The sequence below is a fragment of the Arabidopsis lyrata genome, assembly GCF_000004255.2.
Source record: "Arabidopsis lyrata subsp. lyrata unplaced genomic scaffold ARALYscaffold_5, whole genome shotgun sequence".
Classification (NCBI taxonomy): Eukaryota; Viridiplantae; Streptophyta; class Magnoliopsida; order Brassicales; family Brassicaceae; genus Arabidopsis; species Arabidopsis lyrata.
Window position 1 is genome coordinate 1,038,308 of NW_003302551.1, and position 27,522 is coordinate 1,065,829.

General features: G+C 32.8%; 3 protein-coding genes and 1 long non-coding RNA gene across 12 annotated transcripts; 1 reads left to right on the forward strand and 3 right to left on the reverse strand.

Moving 5' to 3' along the window:
• Positions 1 to 4,767: 4,767 nt before the first annotated feature.
• Positions 4,768 to 6,130, forward strand: LOC9312900 (small acidic protein 1). 3 transcript variants are annotated; one of them, XR_002332081.1, is made up of 2 exons: positions 4,768 to 5,069; positions 5,778 to 6,130. XR_002332081.1 is itself a non-coding variant. In XM_021026381.1 (2 exons), the coding sequence occupies exon 1, from the start codon at positions 4,829 to 4,831 to the stop codon at positions 5,015 to 5,017; it is 189 nt and encodes a 62-aa protein (XP_020882040.1). In that variant the 5' UTR covers positions 4,768 to 4,828; the 3' UTR covers positions 5,018 to 5,022; positions 5,785 to 6,130. The 3 variants fall into 3 exon arrangements, 2 of the variants coding, with proteins under 2 accessions (XP_020882040.1, XP_002875147.1); XM_021026381.1 differs by having other exon boundaries at positions 4,768 to 5,022; positions 5,785 to 6,130; XM_002875101.2 differs by having other exon boundaries at positions 4,769 to 5,022.
• A 3,260-nt stretch (positions 6,131 to 9,390) lies between these two features.
• On the reverse strand, positions 9,391 to 13,705 carry LOC9311216 (increased DNA methylation 1). 7 transcript variants are annotated; one of them, XR_002332097.1, is made up of 9 exons: positions 13,582 to 13,705; positions 12,989 to 13,092; positions 11,987 to 12,525; positions 11,532 to 11,905; positions 11,161 to 11,424; positions 10,811 to 11,049; positions 10,309 to 10,408; positions 9,999 to 10,187; positions 9,599 to 9,916 (listed from the first exon to the last, which is right to left on the reverse strand). XR_002332097.1 is itself a non-coding variant. In XM_021026431.1 (8 exons), the coding sequence occupies exons 4-8, from the start codon at positions 11,637 to 11,639 to the stop codon at positions 9,759 to 9,761; spliced, it is 813 nt and encodes a 270-aa protein (XP_020882090.1). In that variant the 5' UTR covers positions 11,640 to 11,905; positions 11,987 to 12,525; positions 12,989 to 13,092; positions 13,582 to 13,705; the 3' UTR covers positions 9,391 to 9,758. The 7 variants fall into 7 exon arrangements, 4 of the variants coding, with proteins under 4 accessions (XP_020882090.1, XP_020882088.1, XP_020882091.1 ...); XM_021026431.1 differs by lacking the exon at positions 11,161 to 11,424 and having other exon boundaries at positions 9,391 to 9,916; positions 9,999 to 10,206; XM_021026429.1 differs by lacking the exon at positions 11,161 to 11,424 and having other exon boundaries at positions 9,391 to 9,919; positions 9,999 to 10,206.
• Positions 13,706 to 17,818: 4,113 nt separating this feature from the next.
• Positions 17,819 to 18,774, reverse strand: LOC110228626. Its single transcript, XR_002332098.1, has 2 exons — positions 18,635 to 18,774; positions 17,819 to 17,980 (listed from the first exon to the last, which is right to left on the reverse strand). It is a non-coding gene; the product is annotated as an uncharacterized LOC110228626 (long non-coding RNA).
• Positions 18,775 to 24,884: 6,110 nt separating this feature from the next.
• Positions 24,885 to 27,466, reverse strand: LOC9312901 (histone deacetylase 7). The gene is given in 4 exon segments (XM_021025003.1): positions 24,885 to 25,153; positions 25,470 to 25,730; positions 25,732 to 25,808; positions 27,358 to 27,466. Coding segments are annotated over 4 exon segments (651 nt in total). The 3' UTR covers positions 24,885 to 24,949.
• Positions 27,467 to 27,522: the final 56 nt, after the last annotated feature.

Consider the following 27,522-nt stretch of genomic DNA (forward strand, 5'->3'; position numbering starts at 1 on the left):
TTCCGACGAATGTTCCGACAAATTTTTAAATTTCGTCGGAAAATCCGTCGGAAATTGGGCATTAAATCTATTGCCGTTTACTTTTCCCGGGCGTCAGATAAATTAATGTAACTAATTCCGATGAATTTTCCGACGAAATTTAAAAATTTGTCGGAAAATGTTCCCGCGAGATTTAATTTCCGACGAATGTTCCGAAAAATTTTTAAATTTCGTCGGAAATCCGTCGGAAATTGGGCATTAAATCTATTGCCGTTTACTTTTCTCGGGCGTCAGATAAATTAATGTAACTAATTCCGACGAATTTTCCGACGAAATTTAAAAATTTGTCGGAACATTTGTCGGAAAATGTTCCCACGAGATTTAATTTCCGACGAATGTTCCGACAAATTTTTAAATTTTGTCGGAAAATCCGTCGGAAATTGGGCATTAAATCTATTGCCATTTACTTTTCTCGGACGTCAGATAAATTAATGTAACTAATTCCGACGAATTTTCCGACGAAATTTAAAAATTTGTCGGAACATTCGTCGGAAAATGTTCCCGCTTCAGTATTTCTGATAGAAAAGTAAAAAAAAATAAATTAATTCAATATACCCTAATTCCGACGATTTTCCGACAGAGAAAATAATGTCGTCGAAAATTAATTCAACATCAAAATCACGAAATTGATTCAATATATAATCACCATCATACTCAGGTGGCGGTGGATCACGGATACTCTTGTTCTTGCGGAACAACGTCTTACTACGACGATATGGATGATTTTGTCTTAGAAAACGACGATGACAATCAAACCAACTTGATTTCCGGCCATGTCTTAGTTGGAAGGCATCTGTATTATCTTGACAATATGGACATGACAGTCTTCCATGAGTTGTCCAACCCGATAACATGCCATATGCGGGAAAGTCACTAATAGTCCACATCAATACAGCACGCATGTTAAAATTTGTCTTTGTGGAGACATCATATACCCAAACCCCTTGGTACCATAACATTTTTAACTCTTCTATCAGCGGCTGTAGGAACACATCAAGTGAATGACGAGGGTGGTTTGGACCAGGAATCAAAATGGTTAAGAAAAGAAATTCTCTTTTCATGCAAAGGGAAGGTGGGAGATTGTAAGGGGTGACTATTACTGGCCACAAAGAATATTTTCTACCTGACTTTCCAAATGGATTGAATCCATCCGTGCATAAACCAAGATAGACATTCCTTGGTTCATTAGCAAAGACTGGATATGTAGAACAAAAATGCTTCCAGGCCGATGCATCCGATGGATGTGAAATCTCCCCGGTGAATTCATGTTCAGCGTGCCATCGCATACCCTCCGCTGTCCGATCTGACTGATACAACCTCTTCAACCTATCAGCCAAGGGCAAATACCACATACGCTTATATGGTATTTTGTTTCGCCCACTAGTAACCTGAAACCTTTCAGCACCACAGAAACGACATTGAGATATATTTACGTTATCTCCCCAAAAAATCATACAATTTTCTCTACACACGTCAATCATTTGGAATGGTAAACCTAGCCCAGATACCAATTTTTGGATTGCGTTGTATGAAACTGGAGATAAATTATCTTCCGGTAGATAATCGTGGATAAAATCAGCCCACGCATCAACGTAATCTTCACTTAAATTGTAGTCTGTTTTGATGTTCATCATACGTGTTGCGGCGGATAAAGGAGAATGACCCTCTCTGCATCCTGCATATATCGGATGATTTGCAGCATCTAACATATCGAAAAATCCCTGTGTTTCTAAGTTGGGTTCCTCCGCAACATTAGTATTTTCTACGTTATCATGAAATTCACCACTACCAATTCCAATTACATTATCTTCTTCCTGGTGAATATGCTCATCGCTAATTATAACGTTTTCATCTCTTCTTTCACGACTACTACTAGGACCCGATCTAAAATCCTCCCCGTGAGAAAACCATATATAATATCCTGGTGTAAAACCTCCCCAATATAAATGATTCCAAACAATGTCTTTTGCAAGAAAATGATCATTACAACATTTGACACAAGGACATGCCATAATACCTTCGATACGCGTCATTTCTTGATTAGATGCAAACTGCATGAATTCCATTAAACCTTCCTTGTACTCCTGCCTCATAGCTCCGGTCTTATCATCTAATCGATTATACATCCACTCTCTAATTTTATAAATATTATGAGAAGACATTTTTTTTTCCAAGATTTTCTTGTGTGTGTGTTTTTTTTTTTCAACTATTTTCTTGTGTTTATGATTCTTTCGTTGTCTAGTATATATATAAAACTTTTCCGACTAACATTTTGTCGGAAATTCGTCAGAAATTCTAAAGTGGTTACCTTTAATATTTCCGACGAACTTCCGACAAAATATCGTCGGAAAGGTTTGTCGGAAATTCGTCGGAAATTCTAAAGTGGTTACCTTTAATATTTCCGACGAATTTCCGAAATAATTTTTTTGATCAAGCTGTCGTCGGAAATTCGTCGGAAATTCTAAAGTGGTAACCTTTAATATTTCCGACGAATTTCCGACAGAACTTCCCGACGACATGTTTGTCGAAAATTCGTCGGAAATATTAAAGGTAACCACTTTAGAATTTCCGACTAATTTTTCCGATCAAGTTGTCGGGATTACGTCGGAACATGTGCAGTGAATAATCACGTGTTTACCTAGTTTTTTCCGACAAATTTTCTGACAAGTTTCCGAGCAGTTTCCGATGACATTGGATTGTCGGAATTTTCCATGGTTTCCGACAAATATTTCCGACGAAATTCTGACGAATTTTTAATCGTCGGAAAAGTTTTTATGTTTCCGACGACTTTCCGACGAAATATTATTTTCTTGGATGTTTGTCGGAAATTCCCCGGAAATCTGTCGGAATAATTCCGACTAAACATTTCGTCGGAAATGTTCGTCGGAAATTGCTATGTTTTCTTGTAATATTACTTATCCATGGACCAGCCATTGATAATGTGTATATGTATATTGTTTACCCTCACATAGTCACATGCGCATTAACTCGTTATTTACAAGATTTTGAACTTTCTTTGGTGCAACAAATGTAAAACCAGCCCACAAAAATAAGAGAAAATCAGTCCATATCAAATAACACAATAGTTTTTTTTTTGATAGAATCAAATAACACAATAGTTTACAAACTAAGGGCTTGATTGGTTCTCCCGCTAGAACCCTCCTAGCAGTTGCTAGCAGTTGCTAGCGGTCGGTTGCTGTTGTTAGCGGTTGGTACCAATCATAGAAACCGCTCCAAACCGCTTTAAACCGCTCGAGATCGTTGAATTTCAAAAGCTCCTTCCCGCAAGCGTTTGCGGCTGCGGGCGGTAGCGGTTGGATTTACTTATAATTATTAGAAATTATTATAAATTATATTAATCCTATGTATATCTTTCATCTTTGTATCGCGTTCTCATCAGAAACCCTAATCAATATTCTAAAACCTTATTCTCTCATTGTCTTACACCCAAACTGATGAAAATCAAGAACCAAACGTAAGTATCATATAGTATCATTTTATTCATTCACCACTTCATGTGTAACTCTTTGAATATTTTTCATCGCATTGTTTTTTTCTTTTCATTATGTATTGCTTTGCTTTTTGATTGAATATATGTTTCGATTTGTTTTCTCGAATGGAAAATCACTTGATTTTTGATTGAATTCAACGTTATTTACAGTTTGTCCCATTACTTGATGCGATTTTTGGAGTTAAACCAGCATAAAGTACTATCTTGTTACAAAATTTTTTTATTTTTGAATAATTATTTAGTACTTTATTTATGGTTTTAATTATTAAGCATGTTCAATTTTTCTAATATTATCATAATAATATATTGTTGTTTTTTTCATTCTTTTCTTTGTAATTATATTTTTTATTTTTTTGGTCATTTTTCTATTTAACTGCTACCGCACCCGCTGGTTTATCAGTCATAAAACTCCCGCAAACGCATCCAGTTTCAAACGCTAAACCAGTCGTTCAAAACACTTGGTAACGTTTGAAACCGCAACCGCCCGCTTCTGCAAACTCCCGCAACCGTAACCGCAACCGCTGCGTTTAAACCAGTCAGGCCCTAACTCGTTTCCTTGTCAAAAAAAAAAAAAAAAAAAAAAAAACTCCAAGCAAATTTTATGGATGTAAACTGGGAATACGTTAAAGTATTTTCATTAACATTCTGTTTATTATACAGAATATTATAATTGGTTGGAATTAGATAAAATATCTTTTAATTTGCTTTCTGAACGAGATAATATATGTTTTTGGATGATGAAACTTCCGTACTAATCACTAAGGCATGTTACATTTGGCAGCTGATCTTTTGTAAGAAAATTTCTATTTCTTGACTCATTGTTTTTAACATATTTCAATATCACTTATTTGGTTGATTGATACATTATATTATCCGTTTACAGTTTAATAAAGTCTGAAAGAAATTGTTAAAAACAAGGGACATAATATATTTTCTACCTAAATTTATTTTTAAACATAATATATTTTCTACCTAAATTTATTTTTATATGTCTCCCTAATAATATTTTTTTGTCGGTGGGATTCTTTTTCTTTCATTTCTCTCTTTTGTTAATTTACAATTCCATCATCCACTTGGAGGTCCCAAACAAAAAAAAATAACCTTCAAGTTATGGGCCAACATAAATTAGGCCTAAAGAAAAAATGACCTCAATATTTAAACATGTCCCGTCACCGTTAATGGGCCACATAAATTGGGCCTAAACAAAACGACTTCAATACCATCAACCATCACCGTCACGTCACTGCAAAGATTAGATCTTTCCGGAAGAAGAGAAGAATGAGGCCGATGCAGCTTGACATGTTATCGGAGATGGATGATGCAGGTTCTTCAATGGCCATGGACGTTGATGATCTCGAAGCTATGGAGATTTTTAGCGAAGGAGGAGGTGCTTCAGAGAGTAAGCTCGCCGACGCTGATTTCTTCAACAAATTCGAGGATGATTTCGACGATGCCGATATCAACTGATTCCGGTTAAAATTTCTTCTCTATGATTTCAATTTTCTTCGGAAATCGATTAGTAAGTGTATTAGGGATTTCAAATTTATTTGTTTGTGATGTGAAAAACTTATTTATGATTCCTAAAATCTTTGATTTCTAAGCTCACGATTTAGTTTGATTTGGGTGTTATTGTGATTTGTGTGATTGTTTTTTTGTTAATTCTCTGCACAAATTTAGAATGTGAGATGCGAATAGACATAAGTTTTGGTAATGGCTTAAGATTTGAGTGAATTGATTCATAAGGTTAAATCTATTCCATTGTGATTGCTTTGTGATTTCACCATCTAATGGTTTCTGAAACATGTGTTGATGTGTTGCGTTGTGTTGTTAGTTTCACAAACTCGTTAGGGCTAGATGATCTTCTAAGTTGAGGTTACATTTCGACGAGGAATAAAGCTAGGAGTTGTCCCGAGTAATATCGATATGATAGGTTAAATCCTCATGTAAGCTGTGTAACTATTACAAACGCTAATGGTTAGGTGAACTAGGGAATTCATAGGAAAACACATATTCAAATGTTGGAACGAGCTTACACATACAACCAACAACATAAGTTTTTGATAATGGCTTAAGATAGGTAGTTTCCTGCCTCCCCCCGTTAGCTCGAGACATCATCAGTCATTGATTTATACGGATATGGTATTCTATTCCATGTTGATTGCTTGTAAATTACCATCCCCCGATCTCAGAGTTATATGTTGCATTGTGTTGATCATATGGTATGCAGAAAGCAGTGTATAATTCCCCTGTCCAAGCTCTGTTGTTGCTTTGTGTCATGTCCAAGCTCCCCTGTCCAAGCTCTGTCCCCGGTCTTTTGTAGATGGAAATAGTGTGATCGTTGTTCACCTATCGTAGAAGTGAAAAGGCGGCTAAGCATAAAGATGTCAGTCTCGAGCAGTTGTTTGTTGCTAACGTTGCGATCTTATGTATGTGATGTAGCCAAAGTTCACGAGGTTCTTAAGTAATCGTAGTATATCGGAACACTCAAGTTTTTTGTATCTTCTTAGTGTGCATAACAAGATGAGTGGTGTGGTTGACACAAATGAGCGTGACCTCTCTTAAGAAGATTTACGATTGATCCATCTTAGCGGTCAGATTAACCAACCATGCAAAGAAAAACCCAATACATAAACCACATCGACACTTGATTAGTGTAATGAGAATTGAGAAAACTAAATACAAGATAATATTCAATGTTATTTCTTCAATTTAAGCAAGAATTTGATTTCATATTGGATCTTAACAAACAAATACTCCCTCTGTTCCTAATAGTTTGATGTTTTGAGATTTTTTTTGTTCCACAAAGTTTGATGTTTTGTAATAATATTATTATTATTTTTAATTGTAACCAATAGGAAGAGGAGAGAAGTGAAACTAAAATTATTAAACAAGCAAACAAATAATTGAATAATATAAAAATTAGTTTTTCTTAATTTATGTGCAAAACCCAAAACATCAAACTTAAGGAGTATGAAAATGTTCTCAGATTAAAATGTTATCTATGCAAAATTTATGGACCCGGTCCTGCTATAAAACACGCAAAACATGTGCTTTAACCAATTATAGTAAGGTTCTCTTATAGTAATTACTTAATCCGAGGACCACATAATTAAAATCTCATTTTCGTGGTTTACTTTATGCAACTCTCGTAATGAGTTGTGTTTTGATCGATAATTCCATTTCTTAATGTTAGACTTGTATTTTCTTTCTTTACTTTTCTTTAATAATTTTTTTTCTATTTCATAAAATTAACTTTCTTTTTCTTTTGTCATTTTTTTTTGTATGGTTATCTTATATTTCGTTTAATGACTATCATCAAATGTCTTGTTTGATCCTACTTTTTTTTTTTTTTTTTTTTTTGGATTTTACTTTATTTTTACGAGACCCAATTTTTTATAACAAACAAAACTCATGGTATAAATTTAATATTGACTCATAATACTATTGTTTTTATCTAATATATTTTTCTATAGTTTTTAATATTACATTCATAAGATAACTAAATGGTTAATTTGCCTAATAATCATATTTGGACCAAAAACTAACAAACTAACACCTTGATACAATATATAACAAAGTAACCATTTGTATATAAAAAAGGAGTTGACATTCTCTTCTTCTTCAACTTGATGTCCTCTTTTCCTATGTGGAGAAATAGAAATTTGTATCATATATCATCATTTTGCAATTAAATTTCTTCGTATATTTATTGGTTCAATCTTGCATAATATACAGAAAAAAAAAAATCTTTATTTCTTCGGATATGTTATAGTTTGAATGTTTTTAAATTGACAATTTTCTATTTTTTTAAAAAATAATAAGTGATTCCGAGTGTAAACATGTTGTTTTTACAAGGAAAAATAGTACTCACTCTGTATCATAATGTTTGATTTTCTGATTTTTGCACACATATTAAGAAATATTTAATACAATGTTTTTTTTTCCGCTAATACAATGTTTTATTAACACTATTTTTCACTTCATTAATGTTCTATACCCAATAAAAATTAAGATATGTTCTCATTTTTAATGAAATTACATTTTTCAAAAAGAATTAGTTGTGATTTAAAAATAAATATATTGATTAGAGTGTAGAAAATCAATCATTGTGAAACAAAATAAAAATCTAGAAAATCAAACATTATGATATAGAGGGAGTACTTTGTTATGTATAACATGTTTTGACATATAATAAATTATCCGATGTTTTTTTTTCAAAAATTTATTGTTCCAATTTAAATTTTTTAATTATAGTATACGAAATAATTTGTTGTTTTTTAGAATCGAGCAACTGAATCAATTTGTATTATTAAACTGAAACCAAAATGTATGATATTTTACTTTGATATTTTTGTGTGATTATAAAAGAAGCCATTTTATGGTAACATCGACGTAATCTCTTAAAATCTCCAATAAAATTTACTGAACCAGTATGATTGTGTAAAGTTGGGTGTCAATTTGTCATATCGGTTTAATAAAAGAAAAATCAAAATTTTAAATAGTTAGAGAGATACCAGTGTCTTTATCATAGGAATTTAAACCAGGTGGTCGTATCCTAGTTAGAGAGATACCAATGTCTTTATCATAGCTATGCAAATCAACATTCTACAGTATTTTATTTTTATAAGATTTGACAAAAAAATTTTTACCATAATGACTATTTTTTCCTTACTTAGCTGATCATGATATAAGTTTGTACAAAAATTGTTTATCTATTAAATCATGTTGCTCTTCAAAATTTGTTTATGATAGTACATAAATGTGCACTGTAAATATAAAATTTATTATCTTTTGCAGGAATGATTGTGATAAATAATTGAAATGTTTGTGAGAAAGAATTGAAATTTCAAATTATTACATTCATAAAACTTTTCGAGATTGTGAGACAAGCATGTTTCAACCACTTTATAAATATTATTGGATAAAAACTCGTATCATATACATTTAAGATGCAAGAACAATAATGAAAGTTTTTAAAAAATTACATGTCTATATTTATTATGCATTCACTATCTTATTCTATATATGATCATATTTTTCTAGTGTTTCGTAGGATAAACACTTTAGCTTAGTGACTAAACTATAAAAATTTTGAGTTGATATTAAAATGCAAAACATATGAAATTTGAAAAGCATAATTATAGAATTTTTTTTAGTTTGATTAGTATTAAATACTCCCTCCGTTATTTAATATATGATTTTTGTTGAAAATATTTGGTTTAAAAAAGATGGATTTGCTCACTTTTCTATATACAATTGTTAATGATAAATTATAAAATTCAAGAAAAATAACTAAACATTATTGGTTTAGAGTTGTTGGAAATTATAAACCACAAAAAATAATGTATTTTAATATGTTTGTTTATTATATCTGAAAAACTAGAAAATCATATAATAAAGAACAGAGGGAGTATCAATTATGTGGATTAACTAGAGATCAGAGTTGGTACTTGGGAAACACTACTTTGCTTACTTAAGTTTTATAGTTCATTAATTTATCGAATTTTACTACTTAACCAAAACACAGAAGACACATAAGCTTTGTGTAGACCTAAGTGATTCTATAGGCGAGTACGCATCATCATAAATAGTATGAGTTAGCATTATAACACCATGCGTGTTAGAGGTCTTCAGAAGACCTGTGATTTAGGACCAACTGGTTCAGATTCACAACACAAGTACTACTGCATATAACACACTAGAGACTCCTTGAGCCATTGCATACTCATCAAACAAATTGATAGTCATCGAGTTAGCTAGCTAGAATAGTGTTTTGATAGAAGTGGGCACACATAACTATCGTCAGTTAGATAGAAACAAGAACAAAGAGGGCAACAAAAGAAGAAAACAAGAGTATCAAATTTATCAGTTGTAACATGCGAAAATTACAGAGAAAGCTCCATGAATCACGAGCAGGAGCACTCGTAATGAGGAAAGAGCTATTGGTGACTACCACTAATACAACACAGATGAACAAAGTCTAGATTCTAGAACCAGAGAGAGCAATAAGATCCTTGTGACCAACAATAACCAATTACACTTGACTACTTACTGTACCAATAGCAAGAGCAACATCTTCATTAGTATGATGATCATCAATGTGAATGCCACCAGTAGCTCTTACATGTACATGGAACAATCCATGTGAAGCAAGTTGCTAAATCACAAACACTTAATCAAATTTCAAGACAACATATAAAATGAACACTTAAACCTTTGAAAATGTCATAAACGGATCAAAACTAATCAAACTTGAAGAAATTTTCAACTTCTCAAAAAATTGAATTGATACAGAGAAAGTTTTAAAGACGGAAACTTCATTAGTTTTGATCGCAGAATCAGTGTCTTCATTGCATGGGTCACAGTCTTCTTGACAAATAATGAAGCCCAAGTAAGAAAATCAATAGGCAAGAAAAAGAAGAAGAGGCTAAATTGATTAATAGTATACCTGTGTCAGCAGCAGACTTGGCATGTCTTGGTGCTAGCAGCTCTTTCTGTAACACATCAATACCAGGAAAGGCTAGTAGATTCATGGACCGCAATTCTTTCTTCAGAGAATCCTCGACATATTTAAACCCGAATTTGGATATCCAAACATGGCTTAAGTCAGCAGTTGCAGGGATAACAAGTAATTCAACTTTGAGATTTTGAAGAGTTTTCACATCAAAAGACATAGAGAACAAATTAGCAGAGTTTTACAGCAAGAATCTGTTTACCTCGCTACCTCGAAGTATAGAAGGAAAAAAAAAATAACTTACTGATTCAACAACGCTGAAAAGCCGGCGGCACATCCCTTGGTGTCTGTAGACATGCCGAGTTCCAATGAACTGCATCTCAGCTAAGCGGTTACCATGAAATCTAAAGAGAAAGGTAAAATATCATTAATAACATGAAGATCGCTTTAATAGGAAAAACATGCATCAAAACCAATAATCGAAATTCTAAAAGTGCATAAGATAAAACATGCACGAGTACATATTTACTGACACTAGCATTATCTCTGCCATCCTTTTTGTAGTTATCTCACATATAGGATTGAAACCAAAACAAAAGATTATCAGGAGATGAATAACCTAATAGATGCTGAAGCGACTATTTCATCGCCTCTCTCAAGAAGAGCAGTATAGAATCCACCAAAATTTAGCCGATTGAAGTTCGACCAAAGAAAAGCAAAGTTTAAGCAAAAGAACCAACACAAAAGCAATACCAAATAAAAATATTGTAGTATAAAAAACTTGAAGTGCTGAAAAGTTTACCCACAATTGTAAAGGACATTTCGTACAATATTTACCCCCACTCCTCCTGTCAATAATGGGGAGAAAGCATTCATCCATGACTGTCAGAGAGCTATGGCCAGCTTGGAATTGCTTTCCACAATATGAGGGTGTCCACCTAAGAATGAAATCTGAATCTGTACATTCCCTATGAACTAGAGACCACGAAAATCTAGCTTCCAACTCATGTTTGACACCGACGTACTTCTTGACACCTTCAAAGAGCTGTTAAATGAACAAGAAATTTCACTTAAACATAATGCTTTGGTAAAGGACAGAAAATACATGGGAACAACACAGGATATTAGACTCGTGTCTTTTAGAATTCAGTTATACCAGGATTTCGGCCACAACATGTCTAGGTTGAGTAAAAAAGGTACACTAGCCTAATTGAAGCAGGCAACACCCAATAATCTAATTGACAATTAATGGACGTTCAACATCTGCCGCCTAGAAGCTACACCACGCTTTTTAACTGAATGAAATTTGCAAGGGTTGAGAGACTTGAAAGAAAAGTACAGCTTTGCACTTCTTCCCACAAAAAGAGATGATTGGTTCAGTGGTGTCAGCTGGGGTAATATGACATGCATGATTTGTGATCTAGAAAGGGAGAATTCCAACATCAACTAGAGTCTAGAAACTAAAAACAAAACTGAGTAAAAACAGAAGTGGAATATTCAAGCCAGGGAAAGAATAAATGACAGTACATTTTTTCTCACACATTTTGCACCCACAGTTTGACTAACATCTTCGACAACTGCCCTACAGAATTTGCATGTACAATTGGGGCAATGCCAATCACCATGAGGAAACATCTGTAATTGAACCTCAAAAAGATCCAATCAGGCATCAGATGACCCTAAAACAACCCTGGTGTAGTTAAAAGTTAATGACAATTCAGTTCAATAGATAACTCATGACGAATTCCAATTTAATTCTCAATACATATGTTTTTGTTAAAAAGTAGAAACCATCTAGTGCAATGTAAAATTAACTGCAACAACCACCAATTTGACAATAGATTAAACAAAGCAGATTCAACATCTTCGAGTTCAGTTCTTAGAATCTAAAGATCCACCACCTGCAAATAAAAACGAAACAACACAGTGAATTCCTCAACTCTCTTTTTGAATATCAGATTCTCACACTTGGAATTTCTTACCTCAATTTCTCTTCTTCTTTTTTTTCTTTTGGTTTTCGTTTATGTTCTCCTTGGCCTCTTTTTCTTCCTTTTCCTTTTTCTTAAGAAGTGCCTCCAGTTGTATGATGCCCATTGCTACCTTGATAACTTGAATATGGAGATGGCAATCTCGTACAACTTTATAACTCGATTGCTTTTCATATTTCTCAACATCCAATTTAAAGTAATCGCTAACACCTTCGAGCGACATGTTATCAATTCTTCCATCAAAATTTTCAGCAAACCACTTTGTTGTATCTATCTCATATTTAGCAATAGGACATGCATGGAAATTAGCATTGAAAAGATTCTTCAAATCACTGAGATTTTTGTCATACCCCATCCAAATTTTGCCGTTGAGAATTTCGAAGACCCTACTATAGACGTTAGCATCGATTTCATTTCGAGCGACGGAAGTATCAATCATAAACCTCTGCACGGGCTGTTGTATGAGCGTGTTACGTTCAACGTTTATTGCAATGAAATCAAAGAAAACAATTTCGTCACCCATGATTTTGGATCTCGTCACCCATGATTTTGGATCTGTAAAAAATAAAGAAATTACAGATTGAATGAAATCCGTCAATAATAGCCTAAGCCTACCGATCGAAACCGTAGAAATCTAAGTGCCTCGTAGATCTGAACTACAGGCAAACCGGATATTTGTTAGAAATTTAAGACAAATATCTTATTATACAGATTGAACGATTTCTCGGCTTAATCCAACTCTAGACTCCAAATTTTTTGGATATTATACTCTAAACATTCAGGTACTTAAGAGATTTTGTCAAGTCGAGTCAAGTCGAGAACATTAAGAATCGTCTGAGATATTGAACAAAGTTAAGCGGTGAGTTTATCTTTCCAATTTCAAGACAAAGAGGGGCAAATTTTCCCAAAGTCAGTTGGGACAAAAAGCAACAATGATGTGTCCCTCTAATCTTTTGGGTATGAAACAAATGGAAGCTACAATTTCAGAGATTTTACCTGAAGAGATTATGTACTCTGTTGTTGCACAAGGATCAATCTGTAACCAATGAGAAGAATGCTTCCTCTCTCACTCTGTCTTCTTATCCAAATAAGAACTTGAACTGCAACAAAACAGAAACGAGAAACATAAGTCTACAATTGTACTCGAAATTTGAGTAAATCAAAACAAAAACGATTATAGGATTTTTTTGAAACCCTAATAAGTTGATTCGAAGAAACAAACATAGAGATTACTAAACCCTAAGATGTTAATTCAATTAATTTTACTCAAATCATGTGAAACGAGAGAAATAACGTCAATTAAACGCGATTTTTAAAAACACCAATCGAAGAGATTTCGAGTACTCTTACTCAAATCGAAACTTTGAAAACCACTAATAACTTAATTAAACGCGATTTTGAAACCCCTTAGAACTTAATTAAACGCGATTTTGAAACCCAGAACTTCAATCGAATAAATTTTGAACTCAAATCGAGATCGAGAGAGATGATCGATTTTGCAACTTTGAAATCGACGATCAAAACAAAGGATAAACGAAATTAGAAATTCAAAAGGGGAAGTAAAGAGAATCGAGTCTCAAGAAACGTACAGAACGGTTTCGTGAAATTGCAGAAAAATGAAATGAAAATATCTTTTAGATCTCTCGAAGATGGCAAAGTCTCGAACAGTAACTTCAACATGTGCCGTTTTAAAGAAAGTGTGTTTGTGTGCGTGTGAGAAGTGTGAGACGGCAGCCGTTATAAAATAATTAAATTACATAAAATTAAAACATGTAGACACATACCTATAAATTATAAACATGATGAGAGGTTTTTTTTTTTTTTTTTTTTTTTGATGTTAAAGAACATGATGAGAGTGAGCTATAGAACGAATAATCTTGAACGTTTTTTTTTGGCAGGTTCAAGTTCTTAGAACGAAATTCTAGAAATATAGTTTATAAAATTGACCATAATTTATGTATTTTGCTTGCTCGAATAACTGGAAGTAAGCCACCGAATAATTTAAAGGAGACACGCTAGTAAGTACAAAGTATATAGTATTATGGAAATGTTGTGAATTTTTTTGCTCTGGACCTCTGGTGTTGAAAATAATCGAAGCATGCATGCATGTGCCATGTATATAATCTTTTCTAGCTTTGTTTTTGTTTTTATACTAGGATCGGATCCGCGGTCCAACGCGGGAGAATATTGGTTTACATACGTTGATTTTAATAGTGCGTGTTTTAAGTTGAGCGAATCGGGTAGTGTACTTATAAATATTCATAATAAAGAATTGTAGAGAAAATGTTAAATTGTTTATAATTAAATCGATCATATTAATTATGATTAAAAATAGAATTTTATGTTTTAGAATTCTAAAATTAGATGATTCATAGGAATTAGAGCAGTAAAAATAAGTCAAAAACCGTGGGTCGAGCCCAAATCATCTCACTATGGGGCATATTTGTGAAAATATATTAAACCCGTAAATAAACGGGCCACACGGATTGATTCGCAGTGGATCATAGGTTTTAATCGGTTTTCGTCCGCGGGTTGGCGGATCAGCCCGCATGTTAGTATTTATTGATAAAAGTATAATTTATTCAACATTTGGTAATTTAAAAACTTTTAATAAATGAAATTATAATATTTATAAATATAATGAGATATAAAATTATTTCCTCTAATTTTTATTTATTTATTTATTTTAGTAGTATTTTAAATTTTCATTACTTTAAAATTATTTAAACAAAATCCACAGACAACCCCGCAAATCAGCATACATTCGCGGGACGGATTTGTGTTTCATATATGTTATCTGCGGGTCGTGTGGACCAACTAACAATATGTCAAAATATATTTTGCCTATCACAAAACGGGCTTAACGGGACGAATCAACTCGCTTTGACAGCTCTAGTGGGAATATTATTTAGTCATACAACAAAATAGAGTTTGGACATAGGAATAATATAATCTATATCCTATTTCTTAGATGAGGGATTGAAACATTGAAAGGTGAAATATAACGATTAAAAATTAATTATTATTTTTCATGATTCGCAAAATTTAATAAATATTTATCATCTTGTTGAATAATTCTAAAAATCATATTCAAGAAATCTTTATAATTTTAAAATTAAACTTCTTTGGTAAGCTATCAGTATGAAAATACCATAATTTCGTTTAATTTAATTAAATTAAAATTAGTTACATGGATTTCATATCTATTTAATTTACACGACCAAAATAAAAATATCTATTTAATTTATAAAATAGATGGGTTAGTTGTGATAAATTTTCTAGAAATCTTTTGAAGCAAGTAAGATATCTTTCAATTAATGCTAATTGGCTAAAATAAGCAAAATTAATGATAAAACGTTGATTGTTATAGAATTAGTTCCAAAAATATATGAACAAATATATTATACGTAATTAATGTATAGTATTGTTCGGAATATGCTTTTATAATTAGTTACCATAAATACAAACATATTTTATTTGATTTCAATAAATATTTTATTTTAGTTCGATTTTTCATTATTAAATATTAATTAGAAATCATATTCCAAAAAAAATTCAAATATCCGATTTTAGAATTTTGGGTCAATTTTCTGATTTTGACCCGACCCATTTGCATTTGTACTTCTCTTTTAATAGTATAGAGATTTTGTGATGATATTAGTGTTGCTATGTTGCTAAGAGAGATTGGTGGCATGCAGTGCCGGCCCTGTATAATATGGGGCCCAATACAAAAGATTTTTTTTGTTGGATGGATTTTTTTTGTAATCTTCATACAGCTACTTAGTTGTTTTCTATGGAAGAATTCTTTAGTTTTCTTCTCTGAAATAATTCTGATTCAGTAGTATGGAAACTATGAAGATTGGATCTTACTTTATCTGCATGCAAATAACCCAATAATGATCTCCCTTATTTTAACAATGTGGAATACCGTCTTAACAATAAAACGCTGAGAAAACATAGTCATTATTTGGTTTTCTGAAACATTTTAACATATACGTAATAAGTTTGAGCATCTTTTGCTAAATGAAAAGTTAGGTATTGCAGTATTGTTTTGGCCGTTTTCTTTAAATATATATGTTTTTTATTAGTCAAATTCAGAAGGATTTGTTTGGCATTTCAATTGAGAAAAAGATTAACAAAATTTCGCCCAAACACATTCAACGATAAGATTTCTTATCTCTTCTTTTTTAGATTTGAGATAAAAAAAAAAAAAAAACATTGAATGATATTTCTTATCTCTTGTTTCTCAGACTAGAGATAATAAACAATGATAAACTACTCCCCTTTTTAAAATCTCGACTACTATATTGTTCATTGGTTGTTGCATCACAAAACTTTTGTAGACTTTAATGGTTTTGTCGACCTTTTGCATGTGTTTTTTATATAGTTTTCAATGCTACATTTGCTTTCAATCTTCTCTTGATATCTTCTTGTTAACTATGCATTATTGTTTGTATATTGTAAGCAGATGTCAATCGGATCTTTCATAATGGGAGGGATTAGATTGAAATGTACGAAGCTTATATATACATAACAAACCCTCTCTACTACATTTTGTACAACAATGACGATCTCTTTATCACTACTACTACTCGTAACAAACCCTCTTTGTTTCAAAATTAGACAAGTCTTACAGATTTCAATCAAAATCTGCTTGGCTTACATAATAACACAAGACTTACAGATTTCAATCAAAATGATGCTTGTCTAATATAATTACACAAGATTTACAGATTTCAATCAAAATGATGCTTGCATTAAATATTTCGTGCTGCCCAGCCAGCAATATATAGAACTGTTTCACAAGTCTCACAGCTTGCTTACTTTTTCATGCTGCCCAGCCAGCATTATTGAATATCATATCTCAGTGAGATGTATAATGATGTGCCTTTAGTGCCTCATCTCTATCTTTCTCTTTCGTGCTTTGCTCGAGCCTCGACCTATCAAGCGTTGCACAATGATGTACCTTCGCTAACAGGAAGAGCTTCAAGAAGTAGGCACAGAGGATTAACTACATTATCCAATCTTTGAGTCTTATATGAAAGACAAGTTATCCCCATCAATAAGCAGATCATTGAGATTTTATGCAGATCACTGAATTTTACCCCATCAATAAGCAGATCATTGAATATACCTTTCTCAGGACATCATTAGAAAAGCCATAATGAAGGCAGTCCTATGCAGAAACTTGAAGTTTATATAATGCTGCCCAGCCAGCAATATATATATATATATATATATATATATATATATATATATAGAAGATAATCGCAAAGATTTGATCTTTGAACAATAACTTGACAAGACTTACAGTGTTTAATCACAGCTTGCCAGTCTTACGATTCAATTATCCAATCTTTGAGCATAATTAGACAAGACTTACAGTGTTTAATCACAGCTTGCCATCCTTACGATTCAATTATCCTATATTTGAACATAATTTGACAAGACTTACGGTGTTTAATCACAGCTTGTCTGTCTTACTTAGGTAACATCGGGACAATTTTCCCAAGTTAGAATTTAGAAACCGGACAGACACAATCATATAATGTGTAGTCCCTTTCTTTTGGGTTTGAACAAAACATAAAACTTTTTTGAAATTCGTTCGTTTAAAATGAAATCAGAGAATCGATAATAGGGTTTCTAATCCAGATAAACGAAAAACATGATCCATGTACAAGAACTAGAATCTTTCAGAAACGTGAAATAAGAAATCGCAGATTTAAAAGAGGGTTTCTGATTAAGCGGTGAGTTTATCTTTCCAATTTCAAGACAGAGAGGGGCAAAATTTCCCAAAGTCAGTTGGGACAAAAAGCAACAATGATGTGTCCCTCTAATCTTTTGGGTATGAAACAAATGGAAGCTACAATTTTAGAGATTTTACCTGAACAGATTATCTAGACTGTTGCAGAAAGATCCTTTGGAACAATCTGTAACCAATGAGAAGAATGCTTCCTCTGTGAATCTGTCTTATCCAACGAACTTGAACTGCAAAAAAAAAAAAAAAAAAAAAAAACTGTTAAAATAAAACATAAATCTTCGATTACTTGTACCCAGAAAATTGAAAAGAAAAACGAAAGAAAGAACTTAAAAGAAAAAAAAAAACGATTATAGGAATTTTGAAACCTAAGAAGTTGATTTGAAGAAACAAACAGAACTCTTCGATTAATCTTACTGAAATAAAGTAAATCAAATAAAAAAACCCTAAGATGTTAATTCGATTAATTTTACTCAAATCATGTAAAACGAGAGAAATAACTTCAATTAAACGCGATTTTTAAACCCCTAAGAACATTAATCGAAAAGATTTCGAGTAGTTTTACTCAAAATCGAAACTTTGAAAACCCCTAAGAACTTAATTAAACGCAATTTTCGAAACTTTGAAACTCCTAAGAACTTCAATCAAGTAATTTTACTCAAATCGAGAGAGATGATCGATTTTAAAACTTTCACAAAACAAAGAATTAAGGAAACCGAAAACGAAATTCGAAATTCAAAAGAAAGAGAATCGAAACTTACACAGAGTGATTTCACGAATTTGCGACGGAGGAGTTGCAGAAAAATAAAAAATAAAAACAAAATCCTTTTTCTGTGTATTGCGTAACCTTTAGTTCTATAAAACTGAATCAATCAAAAGCTTACCTGTTTCTATAATTCGGAATCTGCGGTACAAACTTGATAAACAGCAACGACAAAGCTCGATCTAAGCAGTATTTCGTTGTTGAAATTCAGATCGAAGATTAGTATGAGAGTTTTCTAGGTTTGGTGTTTCATAGAACCGATAAAGACAATAATGGTTGTTTAGACAATTATCTGTCCAAGAAAAAAAAAAAAAAACAGTATTATTTCAACTGGACCACAATGTATTTAGGCCCAATAGACAGGCTTTTAGATTTTACTGGATCACAGTAATATATTAACGGATTCGCATATTGGCAATTAGATTTTATATGGCCCAAACGTCAAACTTATCAAATTACAAACAAACAATTACTTAAAATATTTATACATATCTAACTTATCTATTTATTCAAAATTTAAATCCAATTTAACATAAAAAAAATTTATTTACGAAATTTTTTAAAAACATAGAAAAATTGAAAATACATTTATATTTTATTATCTATTTTATTATCTGATACCAAAATCTTTTTTAAAAAATACAATAGTTACATACAACAAAAACACATATTTATTGACAACAAATGTTATACAACACATTTTTAAAATCTTAGATCTCACACCAAAGTTAACAACAAACTATGTTCTGGTACGAGTGAAACCACGCATATACTGTATCTATTCAAAACAACTCTTCATAAATAAATTTACAAACAAAAAACAACTCTATACATAAATAATAAACCACAATTATAACCCCCGCACGTATGTGCGGGTCCGGACCTAGTTGATTATATAAGTGGGATCCATAGCCAACGTCACCGCAAAGCCTCAAACGGTTACTTTTAGCATGTGCCGTTTTAATAAATTTGTGCGTGTGAGTGTGAGATACTACAAAAATGCTACACAAATAAATAAATACCTTGAAAGCGACATAAAAAGACAAGATTGAAATTCTGAGATAAGCAGCCAAAAATGAAGATCAAAAACCGAAAATTGGATTTAGTGTTATACACAAAGGTTTATATATATAATTTTTTGTTTTGTATCGGATACGGTTGTGGGCTCAATTCATATTGTTCACACGTTTTTGGGAGGAAATGGCACTAAATCTTTGTTTAGGTAGAAAAAGACATTAAACGGATTGTTCGGGTTGGAATACGCATTTTTTTCTCGTTTTGTCTGTAGGTAATGCCACCTCATCAAACACACGTGTTAGCTAAGTCATCCATAATAATGGTTAACTAACGTCTGTTACCAATGACTATCATTTATGCACATATAGAAGAGTTGAGGTATGATTTTTGAATTTTTAAATCATTTGGGGAGAAAATAGCACTGAGAAAGAAAAAGATACCACACAAATTTTTGAGGTTGAAATACACCCTTTTCCCGTGTGTGAGAAGTGTGAGACGGCAACGTCATAAGCGGAGTTATTAACATTTAAAATATGCGTAAAAAATGATATTAAATTACAAATACATACTTTTATGGACTCTTATTCAAAATTAAAACACGTTGACACATAGTAATTATAAATAAACATGAAGAAAGTTAGTTTGAAGACTAAGCTGTAGAAAACTAATCTTGCATTTTTTCCTTTTCATAGAATCCTTAGCCAACCAACTTTGCGTTGTTTCATTTCCATGAGATCATATTTAATTAATCAAATTTCTTATAATATAGCTCGTTTATGAAATTCAATATACCCTTTATGTGTTTATTTAAAATATAATTTTTTAAAGCTATTTGCTTACTCGAACAACTGGAAATAAGCCACCAGGATAATATATTTTTGTTTTTACCACCAGAATAATTTAAAGAGGGAGACAAGTTGGTAAGTAAAAATTATATATATATGGGGAAATGTTGTGAAATTTTTGCTCTAGTGTTGAAAAGAACCGAAGTATGTACCATGTATAATCTTTTCTAGCTTTGTTTTCATTTTTGTATTTTGTGATAATTTAGTGTTATACTATGTTGCTAAAGTTTAGTTATCAAGTTGATATTAAGAAACACAAACCTTAATAAAGTATTTCTCTCATTATTAATCTTAGCTTAAGAAAACTCTCTCAAAAACTTAAGCTCTCAAACACAAACCAAATCTCTCAAAACAATCTCTTAGCTTTGTCATAACTCGACAAGCTCTATTTATACATAAAACCAAAACCAAATCCTAATAAGAAAACACCAATTAAATCTTCTAGATAAGTCCTAAACCAACTAGGACTTATCTTTAAACTAATATTTGAGCTTATCTCTTCAAGCTTAAACCAACATTCCCCCCTTTAAGCTTGAACTCTTCTTTCTTCAAATCTTGAACACCAATGAGATCTCTCATCTCCTTGAACTTAATCCTCCCAAGTGCTTTTGTTAGTATGTCCGCCTTTTGCTCAATTCCGGGAACATGCTCAAACTCTATTTGACCATTCTCAATATTATGACTATTATCGCTGTAACCTATGAGTTTTGGTAGACTCATTCTCTCAAAACATAAACCAAGTGATGTAGTTCCCTTTAGGTATCTCAGGACCTGTTTCATTGCAGCTCCATGGGACTCTCTTGGACTCTGCATATACCTGCTGAGTATGCCAACACAAAAACTCAAATCTGGCCTTGTATGCAACAAGTAACGCAGACAGCCAACATTCTTCCTATAGCTTGTTGCATCTATCTCCTTTTCATCTTCAGCCTTTGACAGACTCAGTCCCATTTCCATTGGTGTATGCACCGGATTGCAATCTGCCATGTTAGCGTTTTCAAGTATCTTCTGAGCATACCTACTTTGGTTCAACGTTATTCCATACTGATTTTGAACTACCTCAATCTCTAGGTAGTATGTTAGCTTTCCCAAATCACTCATCTCAAACTTAGATGACATCTCCTTCTTGAATTCACTGATGCAGCTTAAGTCTGTTCATGTTACAAACAAGTCATCAACATAGACACCAATAATAAGTAATTGCTTCCCAATTTCTTTTCGATAAACTGATGAACTGCAGCTCAAGGAGAATTAGGTTCAACTTGTTGTTCCAGGCCCGTGGTGCTTGCCTTAATCCGTAAAGTGCTTTATTAAGCTTGTAGACTTTGGTTTTGTTTCCATCCTTCTCAAAACCCTCTGGTTGCAGAACATAAACCGTTTCCTTCAATTCGCCATGGAGAAATGCTGTTTTGACATCTAAATGGTGAATCTCCCATCCATAAGCAGCAGCAAGATCAATGAGGAGTCTTATTGTTTCAATTCTTGCCACATGAGCAAACACTTCCTCAAAATCCACACCATATTGTTGCACATACCCCTTTGCAACAAGTCTTGCCTTATGCTTGTTAATGCTCCCATCTGAGTTCCTTTTGAGCTTAAAAACCCATTTAAGCCCGATTGGTTTTGCTCCTATTGGCAAATCGACAAGATCCCATGTCTTAAGCTTCTCGATTGAACTAATTTCTTCTTCACAAGCTTGTATCCATTCTTTTGATTCTCTAGCTTCTGCAAAATTTCTTGATTCATTATTTAAAGATAACAGCAACAACTCTCCTTCCTCCTCTGCAATCAAAACGTAATCTTCTAGATACTTTGGCATGTGTGTTTCTCTTGTCGATTTCCTTAGCACTGTTGTGCCGTGTGGTGTCGAACGACACACGGTATGTGTGTCGATGGACACATTGTCCGAAAACAATGGTTCAGCTACTGCACCTGGTTCCTGCATTTCTTCAGATTCTTCAGAGTTTTCTTCTCTGTTCTCAGTAAGTTGCCCTGTCTCAACAATTTGATCACTCTCTTGTATTCCATGATTTCCAAAACCATCAAGTCTTATCTTAAAAGTTCCACTCCTATCTTTCTCACTTTCAACATCTCTCCAATTCCATCCTTTAGTTTCATCAAAGATGACATCTCTGCTTACAACAATCTTCCTCATCTGTGGATCAAACATTCGATAAGCTTTTGACCCTGGTTCTGTTCCTAAGTGAACAAGTATTCTTGTTCTGTCACCAAGCTTCTTCAGGTGTGGAGAATCAACTTTTGTGTAACCAAGACAACCAAAGACTCTTATGTGTGCTACACTTGGTTTCGAATCTCTGAAAAGTTCATAAGGAGTTACATCATTAAGAGATCTAGTCGCCACTCTGTTTATCAAATACGTTGAATGCCTGACAGCTTCTCCCCACATGTAATTTGGCATATGCATATGTTTCAGAATACTTCTAGCCATCTCCATAAGTGTTCTGTTTCTTCTCTCAACAACACCATTCTGCTGTGGAGTGTAAGGCGCAGTGAGATGCCTTTTGATACCATTGTTCTCACAGAAAACATTGAACTCATTTGAAGTAAATTATCCTCCTCTGTCAGTTCTCAGTGTTTGTATCTTCTCTTCGACTTCCTTCTCTACCATTATTTTGAAATTCCTGAACTTGACAAAGGCATCTCCTTTATCCTTTAACAAAATCGTCCACATGTATCTTGAATAGTCGTCTATGAGAACAAAGATATAGCGATTTCTTGCACTTGTGCTTGGTGAAATTGGTCCACAAAGGTCACCATGTATCAATTCAAGCTTCTTTTTAGCTCTGTAGGCTGTTGCTTTAGAAAACACTTGACGAGTTTGTTTACCGAGTAAAAACCTTATAAAAACCACCACAATGTTTCTATTTGTGTAAGGTCCACTTTTGTTGGTTCAAATTGTTTCCACGTTTAGGCATTAAAGAATCCACTTCCATATTCCATATATATATTGTAAGTTCTTTTTTGGTCAATACAAAGAAGACCTTGGATCAAAAATATAAATGATGATGATGAGGGAGTTTTGGAGACTTTTGACAACAATCAGTTGTTTGAGTTTCCTATAATATTTGAATGGTGAAGTAATCACGCTTATTTACAATGTTGATTTCTTCACTAGTGTGGGTGCTATGCTTATACACCAATCGTTCTTTATGTACATGTTTTTAGAACAACTCACAAAGTTAAAATCTTCAATGAAAATTTGGTAGCGGAAACATGAAAACAAACAACTGAATCAAGAAAGCAGGAGACAAGAATCATCGCATTGGTTTCGAGCAGAATATTTCTGAATCAAGAAAACAGATAAGAATCAAGAGACTGGACTGCAAATGATTAAAAACCCTACTCAATAGACTTGACAACAAGTTCGGAAAAATTCCCAAATGCAAATAATCAACTCCCAACGACAGTTAACTTAACACCTAACGATAATCAAAAGAGGATTCCAGTGATAATTCGAGATTCAAGAGTCAATTAAAGTCCAACTTAAATCGCAAAAGAATAAACAGCATGGTTATCGTAGGAAAAAAGACAAAAAAATTAAACCAATTTGCTCGAGTCAACTGATCAACAACAAATGCAATTGAAATATCTATATAGCATCAAAACCAGCAGGGATTATTGTTGATTTTGCCCTTTTTTACCAAAATCTTTTGAAAATGCCATTTTTGCAAAAATCTTATGGATTTGCCATTTTCTAACACTTAAAAATGTACGTATTTCGGATTTTTTTTAGTAAAAATACGTAGTTTATACAAAATACTAAACCCTAAGAACAACCACAACCGACTAAACCCAAACATAACGAATAAAACGCATGTTTCCGTAGCCTGAAAAAGGGCAAAATCCATAAACTATTCAAAAAAGGGCAAAATCCACAAATGCCATCACAAAAAATGGCAAATCCATAATTGATTCAAACCAGCACGTATAAGATCATGACAAGTTGAGAAAATAAAATCATTAAACAATCACATATATACCATTTCACACTTCAAGTGTTTCTGAAGACTGCTATCATCTAAACCAAGGTTCTAAAAATCGGCCTAGGCGGCTACTAGGCGCCCGCCTAGGCGCTCATGAGCCTCCGGGCGCCCCGATTTTCGTAAAATCGGTGAATCAAATCGGTTTACCGGTTTAGGCGTTAAAAATCGGAGAAATCGGCCAAATCGGTCAAATCGGCCGGTTTATTTTCTGATTTTTTTGTTTTTTTTTTTTAATATAACATTATTTTGAATAAATAAAAAAAAATAATAAAATGAAAAGATTAGAAAAAGATAATTAATTATTAAATTGTAAATTATAATTTAGTTAGTCTCAGTTTTTTTATTTACAGTGACTAAACTATATAATTCTTATATAAAATAGGTATAAATATATATAAGAAGTTCAAATATGTAATATTTTTTGTATTTCATATTTTATAAATTATAATTTGTTATAAAAATATTAAAAATATTTAGAAATATAATAATAATTCATTAACGCCTAGGCCCCGACTAGGCCCCGATTAATCGATCTAGGCGCTAGGCCTCATTCGAACGCCTAACTAGCGCCTAGGGATTCTTTGAACCTTGATCTAAACCATCCTTCAATGGTGCATTTAGTGAATAATATTGTCCTCTTCCTTCCCCAAAGTCACTTATGTCTCCGGAGTCCCCAATTTTGTGGAAATAAACAGTCATAACTCTATCAGTGTCCTTAAATGCTTCTTCCACTCCATCCCCATGACGAAAGCCAATATCTACGTAGAGAACTCTCTGTCAAAATCAAAGTTAAACAAAGCATTCAGTCTCACCATGCTAACTAGGCCTAATTCAATAACTCAAGTGAAAAACAAAATGTTCTTCAATAGCTGATATCATAAAATTCCTAACCTATTCCCAGAAACATCAAGATTCTAAGCGCAAGAGGCATCAAGATTCAAATCTGAACATTAAGTTGAGGAAAATTGCAAATTCCCAGAGACAAGTCATTCATAGAAGCAGATTCTAAGCCTAATTCAAGAATCAACGCATGAAGTTCATGAAATTGCAAATTCCGCGATTGTATATTGAAACTAAATCAAACAGTTACCTTGAAAGTTTTGAGCAACTCGAGAATCCCAAGCACAACGTCATTGGCATAGCCAAAGTCAGAAGCCTTATCTTTCTTCGCATTTTGCATCCCACCGGCCCAATTGATAGCAATATCTGCTTCTTGACGGTTCAATTTAGCGGCGGCGCTAATAGTACCACCAGCGTAAGCACGACAATAATCGAAGAGGTTATGGAAGACAGGACCGTCCAAGTCCACATCTATGTTGAATTGCTTGAGGTTTTTGAGAGACGGAAGGATCGGTTATGGTTTCTGGCGTGAGGGATTTGAGGAACTCGACATACTCCGTCGAGTGAAAGTTTTCGAAATCGGAAGGAGCTTTAGATTTGTTTCAGAAGGGTATAATGGTCTCTTTAATACAAATTAGAGAGGGGTAGATTAGAGAGGTACATTTTTGAAAAGTGATAGAGAAGGAGGGGCATTTGTAGCAATTTCTCTTCCTTTTTTCTTTTAGAATTAATAATTACATTATACTAGAAATTAACCCGCGGTACACCGCGGGCCTATATTTTTACTAAATAAAAATTATTATTTTTAAGATGATTTATAGATATATGGTACACCGCATGACAATAAAAATAATTTTTTAAAAACAAATATCACATCATCTTTTTAGGGAGTCTTCGTGCTATTAATTTGGCAAAGTGCCAAAAAAATTTATTAGTGTTTATAAATTTATATATATTTAACAATTGTTTATAAATTTATGCTTAATATATGAAAATGATATATAGAGTTGTTTATGTTTATTATTAATGTGTTAAAAAAATATAAAGGACTAAACTTAACCCAAAAGAAAAAAAACAGATCATAATAATACATGACCCGTTTTTAATGAAGTGGATCTTTTTATCCAGATCCGATTAAATATAAGATATGATATTTGAATATACGACTCACTAAAAAATAACAGAAAATTTCTTTAAAATTCATCTAAAATATATAAATATAAATTGAGGATATTATTTCAACACATAAATATTTCACGGGTAAGTATATTTTATGATTATCATTTACGATTGTCATATATGGTAAAATATGGCATTTCCTTACCGATTGGTAAGAGACTAATGTTCAATTAGAAGTTTGATTAGTAAGAACTGATATCAAAAAGAGAAGGAGAATACAAAAACTTGGAAATTGTGTTTTATGATTATTTAATATTTTTGACACTTCGAACAGTATCACTAAAAACCTTTTTATGTTTTGTCACAAATGGGACCTAAAATCAGTATGGTGTGGTAATAATTTATGTATCCTATTCCTAATCAATATTCTAAGTAAAGAGATGATATTAAAGTTAAAAAGATTCCTTCGAAGATCAATAATTGGGAACATCAAATCCTTATCATAAAAACCATCACACTCTAAACTACAGTAAACAAAAAAAAATCCCTTTCGATTGGTGATTATCTAAGATAAAGCTATAATGATCAATGATGTCGAAATCAAAAGCTCTAGCATTCACGATCCCTGCTTTATCTTACTCCTCCTTCTTCCTCTTCTCTTCTTCACCAAAGTCTCACTACCACGAGCTCGTCCTCTCTGCTTCCTTTTCCAACAATTTTTTTTTGTCTCAATGAATCGATATATTAAATAAAAGGGTTCAGATACAGAATAATAAAAAACAGAGCAAAACAGGGGACGAACCAAAATAGAAACAGAGTAACGCAGACCAAGAGAACGGAATCAACCTATCGTTGCACTCCTTTTTCTAAACTTCATTCACTCTGACTCCAACACGTTTCTAAACACTTTTGATTTAATTATCTGTTGTATATCAAGAAGTTAAAAAAAGATTATAAGTTAGATTCCTATATATATAACTCCAAATAATTGATATAGTTCTAAAAGATTTTATTAAAACAGCTTAGTGGGAGTAGAATTCTTGGACCATTGTCACCAGGTTTGACGATAATATCATGGTGTATCGCTTCTTTCAATGCTATAACATGCTCACTGGTGCTATCTGCCATGTTTTTCCAGTCAATACAACTTAATCAAGTCATAATCATACATTCATTAAAATCCT

Coding starts and splice junctions, on each gene's coding strand:
- LOC9311216 (XM_021026429.1), bottom strand. CDS start 11,639: ATGTTTCCTCATGGTGATTGGCATTGCCCCAATTGTACATGCAAATTC. Junction 11,050..11,531: donor CAAAATGTGTGAGAAAAAAT/GTACTGTCATTT, acceptor TTCATTTAACAG/CTCTTTGAAGGTGTCAAGAA. Junction 10,409..10,810: donor ACGAAATGTCCTTTACAATT/GTGGGTAAACTT, acceptor CTTTCTCTTTAG/ATTTCATGGTAACCGCTTAG.
- LOC9312900 (XM_021026381.1), top strand. CDS start 4,829: ATGAGGCCGATGCAGCTTGACATGTTATCGGAGATGGATGATGCAGGT.